At 50.7% G+C, this 12,985-nt stretch overlaps 3 gene segments (V, D, J or C); all 3 read right to left on the bottom strand.

Annotated features, from left to right (window-relative positions):
- Positions 1 to 954: 954 nt before the first annotated feature.
- LOC117074494 lies at positions 955 to 1,618 on the bottom strand. The segment is given in 2 exon segments: positions 955 to 1,352; positions 1,463 to 1,618. Coding segments are annotated over 2 exon segments (429 nt in total).
- Positions 1,619 to 7,060: 5,442 nt separating this feature from the next.
- On the bottom strand, positions 7,061 to 7,837 carry LOC117073106. The segment is given in 2 exon segments: positions 7,061 to 7,602; positions 7,726 to 7,837. Coding segments are annotated over 2 exon segments (588 nt in total).
- A 2,537-nt stretch (positions 7,838 to 10,374) lies between these two features.
- On the bottom strand, positions 10,375 to 12,903 carry LOC117073878. The segment is given in 3 exon segments: positions 10,375 to 10,604; positions 12,265 to 12,634; positions 12,745 to 12,903. Coding segments are annotated over 3 exon segments (623 nt in total).
- Positions 12,904 to 12,985: the final 82 nt, after the last annotated feature.

Below are 12,985 nucleotides of genomic sequence, written 5' to 3' on the forward strand. Positions count from 1 at the left end.
AGCCAAAATAAAATAATAAATATAAAAACGTAAAAAAGATGAGAAACTCTCCCATTATAGAGAGAATCAGAGGCAAGAGATGAAGAAGCAGGAATCCAGACAAGCCCTCACTGACTCCTGTCACCTTAGATGAACATCACCCGTAGAGTTTGATTTGACGGACAACAAATTTAAACATTAAAATAAATAAGTAAATAAACAGAATCAGAAAAAAAAAGTCCTAGGACCCTCCAAGGTTGTAATGAGCCCTCTGCAGAATAGGATGCAATTCAGCAACAACAGGGAGAATCTCAAAAGAAGCGTGCAGAGTGAAAGAAGCTCGAACAAATGGGAAGATAGTGTTTGATAACACTAGTGAGTTTCAGAAAATGGAAACCATACAGTAGTGGCAAAGGCAGATTCCTGGCTGCCCAGGCGGGCATTCGGGGAGCAAAGGAGAAGACAAAGTGTCCTGAAGAGCTGCTGTGGTTGGTCACAGGTTGTATAGCTCAGGGGTGGTGATATTTTCAACGATCCAGAAAAATGTCAAAATGGGCCTAATTTAAGGCTATAAATTCAGCTGGTTTACTAGATGTGCATTTTTCCTTCATAAAAGGAGTTTTGTTAAGAAAACCAATAGGCTCAAGAGAAAAGAAATACAGGGACTCACAATGAGGAGCAGGGAGAGGAAGACACAGCCCCGGAAACTCCTGGAATTGGGGGAAGGAGAATAATGAATACATGGGTTCCCCATCAGAGGTGGGTCTGAGATGACACAACTGGACCTGCCACCTGAGCCCAGGACTTCAGTGTAGAGACGCTGTGTCCCAAGTTAAGGGAGAGGGACATTCTGTTTCCTGGATTCCCTGTTTCTGACTCTGAGGACAGAAGGGGAGGAGGAGCCTCCACTCCCAGGCAGGGCTTTGGATGCCCCTGGGACCATGAAGGAAGCAGCAGCCACAGAAGCCACATACCAGGCCTGAACAGCAGCTACCGTGCCCTCACCCTCCTGGAAGAGGAGGAAGTGGGTTCTTGTCTCAGTTCCCTCCTGGCCTGGAGCACTGTGTGAGCACTCAGGCTGCTGTCATAGGACTGGCAGTAATAATCAGCCTCATCCTCAGTCTGGAGCCCAGTGATGGCCAGGGAGGCTGAGGTACCAGACTTGAAGCCAGAGAATCGGTCAGAAATCCCTGAGGGTCGCTTATTATTGTCATAGATGAGGAGTTTGGGGGCTGTTCCTGGGAGCTGCTGATACCAGTGTACATCATAACCTCCAATGTTGGAGCTGCTCCCAGTGCAGGAGATGGTGACCTTCTGCCCGGGCGCCCCAGACACTGAGGGCGGCTGTGTCAGCACAGACTGGGCCCAGGAGCCTGGAAGTGGGAGAGACACAGGAATCATGATTCTGCTTCTAGAGACAAGAGGAGAAACCAGTCATTCACGGACTTCCCAGGGCCCCTCCCCTGGACCTGTATCCAGTCACCTGTGCAGTGAATGAGAAGGGTGAGGAGGAGAGGAGACCAGGCCATGCTGGAGACTGTCCTGAGTGCTGCCTCCTGTGCCCACAGCTGAAGTAGAGCTTTCCAAATCTCTCCCTGCCCCTCTTCATACTCTGAGAGTGGGAGGGTCCATCCATGCAAATCAGGCCCCCAGCTTTCTAATCCCACCCTGGGTCCTGGTCAGGCCTCTATGCCTGAGGATGTCAGGGGGTGGCAGAGGTGGGGTTGTGTGTTCCCAGGGGGTGGGGAAGACGCAGCTGTGAGCCCTGAGCAGAGGACACTAGACAGCGCAGGTGGCTGATTCTGCTCTGATCACCCCACTCTTCTCAGGAATGGTCCCCAAGCGCCCCCTGGTGTCCAGACCAAGACAAACCATTGTATGACAAGGTGACCAGAACCTCCAGAGACACTGCTGCCTCCCCGCTGTTCTGTCCACTGACCCTTCTCAGGGCCAGGCCAGGTGGTGCTTGTGTCTTCTGCCTGTGACCTCAGGGCAGTTCTCCCACTTTACTGGGCTCCTCACAAGTGAATCTGTCTGTGGCGCTCTCACTGTTTATTGTACTCAGGTGGTGACTACACAATGTCCTCATACGTCAGATTCAGACCCACACCAGGACCAACTTTGATGGACTCACTTTCCCACGTGTGGGGACACCGTGTCCTCTCATGTGGTCCTCCCTGTGGCCAGAGCTCTCCTTCCTCTGTGGATCCCGCAGCACTGAGTAGGAGGGTAGCTCTTCCCTCTAGGATGCCCAGGGCACATTCCCAGAGGGTTATTCTGGTCAATCTTCATTCTCTACTTCCCCAGAATTGCAGTCATAGTCATCTGGATCTTGTGACTGGGCTGAGCCGTGCCTCACACACAGGACAAGGCTGCCCATGACCCCCTCCCTGCCCAGGAATGCTCTTTCTGGTGGATGCCCCATCAGCTCTTAGGGTGAGGACAGAGTGAGGAGCAGGTCCACAGCTACCTCTTCCAGTTCAGCCCCATCCTGGGACCAGTATAATGTGGCCCATGTGATAAGAGGTAGGTCTCTGTCAAATAGTTACTGAGCATAGAGCGCAGGGTTAGAAATGCCATGTTGATCTAGGCAGCCTAATCCCTACCTTGTGCAGCTGCCCTGATGAAAACACAGGCATAGGAGGAGCACAGGAGTCCTCAATTCCACCCCCTTAATCCCTGGGGCAGAGACCAGAGAAGTCCCTGCTGCACTCCAGGGTCTGAGAAGAGACCTCGACTTGGTGGGATCACAGGGGAAGAAGGAAGAAGGGAGTACAGGAGAACCAAGGGCATATGGGCATGACCTGAAGATTCCTGGGGTTCAGGTGAAGATGTAGGGAAGTCCACCAAGTAGATACAGGTAAATAACATCAGATAAACAACAGGATCTAGGAGAAGTGTGTTCCCAGGAAAGAGCAATTGTGATTGAGAAAGACACCCTGGCAGGCCAATTCTTCAGAAATCCAAGAAGATGCACTTTTGTTCCCCAAGTCCAGGAGCTTGTTCACTGGATGAGCCTGATCTGCTGGGGCTACTGGAGAGGAAGGCAGGGAGGAGCCACGTAGGAGAGTCATGGAGATAGGGAGAACGTGGGCAGAAAAAGAGGAGACTCCACGTTGGGAGAGCCTGGATGGGAGGGGTGCGGTGGGAATGTCCACATGTACAGGTATATTTCTGGATATTTCATACAAATGGGATCATGTTAATTTTTAGATTGCTGTGAGAGAAGAAAACAAATTCAAATTATCTTGCTATTTTTCTAAAAGACAGTGCATCTTCAGCAAAGAAAATTTGCTTCACAGGTGCTATCCTGGTGGATAAGCACTGTGTTTTTAAAAGGCTTTTTTACATTTCTTTTACCATCATACTGCTTTTTTTTTTCCAGAAATATGTATACCAATTAAAATTGTTGACATAAGTTAATACTACATTCTTGTGAAAGTTATGCACTTAACTTTTTGACACATATACTCTCGACCTTTCAGAGGTTATTCATTGAGAAGACCAAGAACATTCACTACCTAATGTATTCACGCTGTTGTTTCTGAGGAGTAAACTCTTTCTTTTTTTTTTTGAGACGGAGTCTCGCTCTGTCACCCAGGCTTCAGTGCAGTGGCCGGATCTTAGCTCACTGCAAGCTCCGCCTCCTGGGTTTACGCCATTCTGCTGCCTCAGCCTCCTAGTAAACTCTTGAATCTCTGGAATTAATTTTCTTAGATCTTGGAGTAACTCCTAAGAGGTAATGAAACTTTTCTTGCTAACTCTCTATTTATTTAAGAACCCTCCCATCTCTCTTTTTTGTGACAATGGGCTATAGATACATGGTTGGCATCATTAGCTGCTGAGTGGAAATGAGCCATGACAGGGAATGAGAACAGAAGTGTGAATATAGAATTTTGGAAATCAAATAGCTCTAGACCTGAGAAAACAACATGAAATTACTTAATAGAGACAGCACTTTCTAGAAGGACACTGAGAAGGAGAATCTAAGGTTTAAGTAAACTAGGAGAGTTCAGTTATGGCTTTAATAGTTGGCTTTGGCCGGGCGTGGTGGCTCAAGCCTGTAATCCCAGCACTTTGGGAGGCTGAGACGGGCGGGTCACAAGGTCAGGAGATCGAGACCATCCTGGCTAACACGGTGAAACCCCGTCTCTACTAAAAAAATACAAAAAAAAAACTAGCCGGGCGAGGTGGCGGGTGCCTGTAGTCCCAGCTACTTGGGAGGCTGAGGCAGGAGAATGGCGTGAACCCGGGAGGCGGAGCTTGTAGTGAGCTGAGATCCGCCACTGCCTCCAGCCTGGGCGACAGAGCGAGACTCCGTCTCAAAAAAAAAAAAAAAAAAAAAATAGTTGGCTTTGTGTCCTAAAGGGGCAGGGTCACGGCTGAGTCAAAGCCAGGTTGCTGCTGATCCCAGACCCTGGGACCAGGACTGAGGGAAGACTCTCAGCAGTGACATGGTTGACCTGGTGGAGCAGCGCCTTGAGATGAGAGCAGAAGGAGGCACCCTGTGCAGTGTGTGGACAGAGGGGGAGGTGCAGGTGCTGTCCCCTGAGTCTGGTCCTCACTTGAAAGAGGGGCAGATGGAGGACCAGTGCTGAGGTGATGGTGATCAGTGGCTTCTAGTGTGGCTTCTTGAACTTCTTTCCCTTTCTTTTTTCTCCTCTGTCCTAGGAGGCCAACATGAGGGCGTTTATCTGCTTCTTGTCTCTCCTGAAGCTGCCTGATTCTCCTATCAATGCCTCCTTGATGAGCATGGATGTGTCTTGGCTCGAAATTGATCTGTGAAAAGAATATCAGAAAGGCCAGAGAGCCCAAGATGGACTTTTGTGGGTCAGCAACTCTCTTGCTTATGTCTCTGCCCAGCTGTCAGTTTTCACAAGACAACACCCATCACGAGCTAAAGATGAGGCTGGAGGGTGCAGTGATTCACACAGTGGGGCTACTTAGGCAGAGCTCCTGGTCTTTTTCCTTTTACTGTCATGTCTGGACCCCAGATCTCCCAGTCATGAGTCAGCATGTAAGTGTCCCCAGCTGCAATGTTAGGGACAGGCAGTGTGTGACCCAAACCCATAAGATAAGCTGCCTGGTCACCATGACACTGTCATGGGAGATGGCATGAATGATTTAGTCCGATTGTTTTGAAGGCTGAGATTCCTCACCAGTGGGTCAGGGAGGGCAGATCTTTCTCATTCGGGAACTTTTTTGTAGTGGGGATGTCATATGTAAAACTGGAGTCATTTTGTTTCCAAATAGGAATTCAGCCAGGGGACAGGAGAGGTTATGGAGAACTAACATCTTACATATCTCAGAGATAAGTTTTCATCTCCCTGTTGCCATGTGGAGAGGAGAAAGGCCTGTGATGACTTTGAACAAGGCTGGGGAGCTGTTGTCTAAGTTTCCATCGTGACAATGAGCTCCAGCCTTCCTGCAGCCCCCTTGCACTTGAAGGACCCCCCAGCAGTGTGATCACTGCGCCCCACTCAGGTGATAAGGCCCGCCTTGTGGTCTCCCCTCCCCTAGGCTTCAGTCCCTCCTCCCCAGATACCGGTGCTGAATCTGACCACTCTCTCCCGGTGACCAGAGCTGGTCCCATGGCCTTCACACTGCCTACCTCCTTGACCATCTTCACTGAAGCATCTGGAGTTTTCCTCACAAACTTACCTCAGATTCTGTGTCCTCCTTGTCCAACCACCTAATGGCTCCTCTACCCTCCCCCACCCAAGCTGTCTTCTCCTCACTATGCAATGTCACCTTATCACCTCAATATTTTAACTTGATTCTCTTTTCCACAAGTTGGTGTCAGCTAGAATATTCTAGGATTATCTATCAGCCTTCATCAATTTTGGTGTCAGTGCTGGGCTCTGCTACGAGGGCATAAGTCTTAAATGTCAGAGTCTGGGAGCTTCGGTACAATCAAATTCCCTGAAAGCCCCCAATTCTTTTGGCCTGAGAGTGAGGCTCAGTCTCCCCTCCATGCATGAGTGGGCAAGAATCCTCTAAGAATTCTTATCTGAGGAAAGGAACCTCTTCAAAGACTGTATTTTATCCTATTCTTACCCAAACTGGAACACACAAAAAAATGAGTAGATGGCTCAGGAGATCTGGTCCACCATCTGAGCCTCAGTTTATGCCACCCTTCCTCACTTTAGTAAGAGGGTCCTCATTTTTTGGTGTGGGGGGCATGGAGTCTCGCACTGTTCCCCAGGCTGGGGTGCAGTGGCACGATCTCGGCTCACTGCAACCTCCACCTCCCAGTTTCATGCCATTCTCCTGCCTCAGCTTCCTGAGTAACTGGGACTACAGGCGCCCACCACCACGCCTGGCTAATTTTTTGTATTTTTAGTGGAGATGGGGTTCCACCATGTTAGCCAGGATGGTGTTGATCTCCTGACCTCGTGATCCGACTGCCTTGGCCTCACAAAGTGCTGGGATTACACAAGTGAGCCACCGTACCCAGCCAGGTCCTAACTATTTTGTGGTCTCAGACACCTCCATCACCTCCCACCATCATCTGGGAAGAATGCCTCACTCTGCTGCCTAGTATAATGCCTGGGCCTCTCCTCGCCCTCTGTGGCTGCCTCCTCTTTATTTCTGTGGAAGGAGGAAGCCAGGGGGTGGCTGGGAGAAAGGAGAGAGGGGAGCCTTGGGTAGGCTTCTGATTTCTGACTCTTTCTTCTCTTCATTAGGGCATGGAGAGGTGATGTGCAGTTTGCAATGGGTGAGGTTGGTTCCCTCTAACCCTGTCCTGGGCACATAAAAAGAAATGTTTCTACAGATTCAGAGACAGCGCTTACAGAGTTTGGAAACAATGCCTGCGATGGAGGCCCTGGGCTGAGCAAGGTTTTCAGGTAGCCTTGAGCCCTCACCTGGCCATAGCTACAGTGAGGAGAGCAATGGGAGGAGGGTGAGAGGAGGAGTCCAGGTCTTGGGGAGAAGCTCTGCTCCCTCAGGCCTCTAGTGAAGTGAAAGGCCCACACCTCCTCACCCCCTCCCCACACCATGGGCAGGCACAGGAAGGTCCGTGAAGACACAGCTGGACCTGCCACCTAGGCCCAGGATTTCAGTGCAGGGACCCTGTGCCTCAAACTGTGGGAGCAGGATATTCTGTTTCCTGGAGGCCCTGTTCCTGACTCTGAGGACAAAGGTGGGGGAGCTTCCACTCCTTGGCAGGGCCCTGGCTGCCCCTAGGCCCATGGGGGAAGCTACAGCAGCAGAAGCTACAGGTCAGGCGTGAGCAGCAGCTGCAGGCACTCACCCTCCTGGAAGATGAGGAAGGGCGTTCTTGTCTCAGTTTCCCCTGGGCCTGGAGCACTGTGTGAGCACTCAGGCTGCTGTCATAAGACTGGCAGTAATAATCAGCCTCATCCCCAGGCTGGAGCCCAGTGATGGCCAGGGAGGCTGAGGTACCAGATTTGGAGCCAGAGAATTGGTCAGAAACCCCTGAGGGTCGCTTACTACTGTCATAGATGAGCAGTTTGGGGGCCGTTCCTGGGAGCTGCTGGTACCACTGCACATCATAACTCCCAATGTTGGAGCTGCTCCCAGTGCACGAGATGGTGACCCTCTGCCCAGGGGCCGCAGACACTGAGGGCGGCTGCATCAGCACAGACTGGGCCCAGGACCCTGGAAGTGGGAGAGACACAGGAATCATGATTCTGCTTCTAGAGACAAGAGAAGAAACCAGTCCATGAAACCAGTCATTCATGGACTGGCTAGGGCCCCTCCCCTGGACCTGTATCCAGTCACCTATGCAGTGAGCCAGGAGAGTGAGGAGGAGAGGAGACCAGGCCATGCTGGAGACTGTCCTGAGTGCTGCCTCCTGTGCCCACAGCTGAAGCAGAGTTTCCCCAAATCTCTCCCTGCCTCTCTTCATACCCTGAGAGTGGGAGGGTCCATCCATGCAAATCAGACCCCAAGCTTTCTAATCCCACCCTGAGTCCTGAGTCAGGTCCCTATGCCTGAGGATGTCAGGGGGTGACAGGGGCGGGGCTGTGTGGTCCCAGTGGGTGGGGAGGACGCAGCTGTGAGCCCTGAGCAGAGGACACCAGGCAGGGCAGCTGGCTGGTTCTGCTCTGATCACCCCCAGTCTTCTCAGGAATGGTCCCCAAGGACCTCCTGGTGTCCAGACCAAGACAAACCATTGTATGACAAGGTGACCAGAACCTCCAGAGACACCGCTGCTTCCCTGCTGTTCTGTCCACTGACCCTGCTCAGGGCCAGGCTAGGTGGTGCTCGTGTCTTCTCCCTGTGACCTCAGGGCAGTTCTCCCACTTTACTGGACTTCTCAGGAGAGTGAAACTGTCTGCAACACGCTCACTGTTTATTATAGAAGACTCAGGTGGTGACTACACAATGTCCTCATAGGACAGAATCAAACCCAGACCAAGGATCGACTTTCATGGATCACTTTCCCACATGTGGGGACACTGGGTCCTCTCATCTCATGTGGTCCTCCCTGGTGGCCAGAGCTCTCCTTCCTCTGTGGCTCCTGCAGCACTGAGTAGGAGGGAAGCTCTTCCCTCTAGGATGCCCAGGGCACATTCCCAGAGGGTTATTCTGGTCAATCTTCACTCTCTGCTTCCCCAGAATTGCAGTCATAGTCATCTGGATCTTGTGACCGGCTGAGCCGTGCCTCACATACAGGACAAGGCTGCCCATGACCCGCTCCCTGCCCAGGAATGCTCTTTCTGGTGGATGCCCCATCAGTTCTTAGGGTGAGGGCAGAGTGAGGAGCAGGTCCACAGCTACCTCTCCCAGGTCAGCACCATCCTGGGTCCAGTATAACGTGGCCCATGTGATAAGAGCTAGATTTCTGTCAAATAGTTTTGAGCACGTATCTTTTGCAGAGCATAGAGCCCTGGGTTGGAAAGGCCATGTTGATCTAGGCAGACTAATCCCTACCTTGTGCAGCTATGCTGATGAAAACACAGGCATAGGAGGGGCACTGGAGTCCTCTCTTCCACCCCCTTAATCCCTGGGGCAGAGATCAGAGAAGTCCCTGCTGCACTCCAGGGTCTGAGAAGAGAGCTTGACTAGGTGTGATCACAGGGGAAGAAGGAAGAAGGGACTACAGGAGAACAAAGGGAATGTGGACATGACCTGAAGGTTTCTGGGGTTCAGGTGAAGATGTAGGGACGTCCACCAAGTAGATACAGATGAATAACATTAGATAAATAACAGGATCTAGGAGAAGTGGACTCCCAAGAAGGAGTGACTGTGATTGAGAAAGACACCCTGGCAGGGCAAGTCCTCAGAAATCCAAGAAGATGCACTTTTGTTCCCCAAGTCCAGGAGCTTGTTCACTGGTTGGCCCTGATCTGCTGGGGCTACTGGAGAGGAAGACAGGGAGGAGCCACGTGTCAGCAGGAGAGAGGTGGAGAGGGGGAGAACATGGGCAGAAAAAGAGGAGATTCCACTTTAGGAGAGCCTAGATGGGAGGTATGCAATGGGAATGTCCACATGTAGGGGTATATTTCTAGATATTTCATATAAATGGGATCATGTTAACTTTCAGAGTGTTGTGAGAGAAGAAGACAAATTTAAACTATCTTGCTATTTTCTAAAGGACAGTGTATCTTCAGCAAAAAAAAAATTTGCTTCACAGGTGCTATCCTGGTGGACTATAATCACTGTGGTTTTAAAAGGCTTTTTACATTTCTTTTACCATCATACTGCTTTTTTTTCAGAAATATATATACCAATTAAAATTGTTGACATAAATTAATACTACATTATTATGAGAGTTACGCACTTACCTTTTTGACACATATACTCTGGACCTTTCAGAGGTTATTCATTGAGAAGACCAAGAACATTCACTACCTGATGTATTCATGCTGTTGTTTCTGAGGAGTAAACTCTTGAAGCTCTGGAATTAATTTTCTTGGCTCTTGGAGTAATTCCTAAGAGGTAATGAAACTTTTCTTGCTAACCTTCCATTTATTTAAGAACCCACCCATCTCTCTTTTTTGTGACAATGGGCAGTAGATACATGGTTGGCATCATTAGCTGCTGAGTGGAAAATGAGCCATGACGGGAAATGAGAACATAAGTGTAAGTATAGAATTTTGGAAATCAAATGGCTCTAGACCTGAGGAAATAACATGTTATTATTTAGTATAGACAGCACTTTCTAGAAGGACACTGAGAAGGAGAATCCAAAGTTTGGGTAAACTAGGAAGTTCAGTTATGACTTTAATAGTTTAATCGGCTTTGTGTCCTGAAGGGGCAGGGTCAAAGCTGAGTCAACACCAGGTTGCCGTTGATCCCTGACCCTGGGACCAGGACCAAGGGAAGACTCTCGGCAGTGACAAAGGTGACCTCGTGGAGCAGCTGCTTTGAGATGAGAGCAGAAGGAGGCTCCCTATGCAGTGCAGGGACAGAGGGGGAGGTGCAGGTGCTGTCCCCGAGTCTGGTCCTCTCTTGAAAGAGGGATAGATGGAGGACCAGTGCTGAAGTGATGGTGATCAGTGACATCTAGTGTGGCTTCTTGAGCTTCTTTCCCCTTTGTTTCTCCTCTGAACTTAGGAGGTCAACCTGAGGGTGTTTATCTTCTTCTTGTCTCTCCTGATTCCCCTATCAATGCCTCCTTGATGGGCATGGATGTGTCTTGGCCTGGAATTCATCTGTGAAAAGAATATCAGAAAAGTCAGAGAGCCCAAGATGGAGTTTTTTGAGACAGAGACATTCTTCCCTGTGTCTCACCCCAGCTGTCAGTTTTCACAAGACAACACCCATCACGAACTAAAGATGAGGGTGGAGGGTGCAGTGATTCACACAGTAGGGCTACTTAGGCAGAGCTCCTGGTCTTTTTCCTTTTACTGTCATGTCTGGACCCCAGATCTCCCAGCCATGGGTTCAGCATGTTAAGTGTCCCCAGCTGCAATGTTAGGGACAGGCAGTTTGTGGCTGGTCAGATAGTCTCCCTGGTCACCATGATGCTGTCATGGGAGATGGCATGAATGATTTAGTCTGGTTGTCTTGAAGGCTGAGATTCCTCACCAGTGGGTCAGGGAGGGGAGATCTTTCTCATTCTGGAACTAAAAAGTGAAGATGTCTTACATAAAACTGGAGAGTCATTTTGTATCCAAATAGGAATTCAGCCAGGGGACAGGAGAGGTTATGGAGAACTAACATCTTACATATCTCAGAGATAAGTTTTCCTCTGCCTGTTGCCATGTGGAGAGGAGAAAGGCCTGTGATGATTTTGAACAAGGCTGGGAAGCTGTTGTCTAAGTTTTCATTGTGACAATGACCTCCAGCCTTCCTGCAGCCCCCTTGTGCTTGAAGGACCCCTCAGCAGTGTGATCACTGCGCCCCACTCGGGTCCTAAGGCCCGCCTTGCGCTCTCCCCTCACCCAGGCTTCAGTCCCTCCTCCCCAGACACGGGTGCTGAATCTGACCACTCTCTCCCAGTGGCCCCATCTGGTCCCATGGCCTTCATACTTCCTACCCCCTTGTTCATCTTCTCTGAAACATCTGGAATTGTCCTCAAAAACTTACCTCAGATCCTGTGTCCTCCTTGTCCAACCCTCTAATGGCTCCTCTACCCTCCCCCACCCAAGCTCACACCTCCTCACTGTACGATGCCATCTTATTGCATCCATATTTTTACTTGTCTTTTCCACAAGTCGGTGTCAGCTAGAATATTCTAGGCTTATCTATTAGCCTTGATCCATTTTGGTATCAGTGCTGGGCTCCGTTAAGAGGGCATAAGTCTTAGATGGCAGAGTCTGGGAACTTCAGTACAATCAAATTCCCTTGAAATCCCGCAATTCTTTTGGCCTGAGAGTGAGACTCAGCCTCCCCTCAAAGCCTGAGTGGGCAATGGTTTTCTAAGTATTCTTATCTGATGCCCTGAGCTGAGCAAGGTCCTCAAGTATCCCTGAGCCCTCACCTGGCCATAGCTACAGTGAGGAGAATGATGGGTGGAGGGTGAGGGAAGGAGTCAAGGTCTTGGGGAGCACCTCTGCTCCCTCAGGCCTCTAGTAAAGCTCAAAGGCCCACACCTCCTCACCCCCTCCTCACACCATGGGTAGGCACAGGAAGGTCTGTGAAGACACAGCTGGATCTGCCACCTCAGCTCAGGATTTCAGTGCAGAGACCCTGTGCCCCAAGCTGCAGCAGCTGGATATTCTGTTTCCTGGAGGCCCTGATCCTAACTGTGAGGACAAAAGTGTGGGAGCCTCCACTCCTAGGCAGGGCCCTGGCTCCCCCTAGGCCCATGGGGAAGCTGCAGCAGCAGAAGCTACAGGTCAGGCATGAGCAGCAGGTGCAGGCACTCACCCTCCTGGAAGAGGAGGAAGGGGGTTCTTGTCTCAGTTCCCTATTGGCCTGGAGCACTGTGGGACCATTCAGACTGCTATCCCATGTTCCGCAGTAATAATAACCTCATCCTCAGACTGGAGTCCAGTGATGGTCAGGGAGGCTGAGGTACCAGACTTGGAGCCAGAGAATCGGTCAGAAACCCCTGAGGGTCGCTTATTATTGTCATAGATGAGGAGTTTGGGGGCCGTTCCTGGGAGCTGCTGGTACCAGTATACATAATAACCCGCCCCGATGTTGGAGCTGCTCCCAGTGCAGGAGATGGTGACCCTCTGCCCGGGGGTCCCAGACACTGAGGGCGGCTGTGTCAGCACACACTGGGCCCAGGACCCTGGAAGTGGGAGAGACACAGGCATCATGATTCTGCTTCTAGAGACAACAGGAGAAACCAATCATCAATAGGCTTCCCAGGGCCCCTCCCCTGGACCTGTATCCAGTCACCTGTGCAGTGAACCAGCAGAGTGAGAAGGAGAGACCAGGCCATGCTGGAGACTGTCCTGAGTGCTGCCTCCTGTGCCCACAGCTGAAGTAGAGCTTCCCCAAATCTCTCCCTGCCCCTCTTCATACTCTGAGAGTGAGAGGGTTCATCCATGCAAATCAGACCCCCAGCTTTCTAATTCCACCCTGGGCCCTGGGTCAGGCCCCTATGCCCTGAGGATGTCAGGGGATGGCAGGGATGGGG

This window comes from Trachypithecus francoisi, unplaced genomic scaffold (assembly GCF_009764315.1).
Source record: "Trachypithecus francoisi isolate TF-2019V2 unplaced genomic scaffold, Tfra_2.0 Contig00168, whole genome shotgun sequence".
NCBI classification, from domain to species: domain Eukaryota; kingdom Metazoa; phylum Chordata; class Mammalia; order Primates; family Cercopithecidae; genus Trachypithecus; species Trachypithecus francoisi.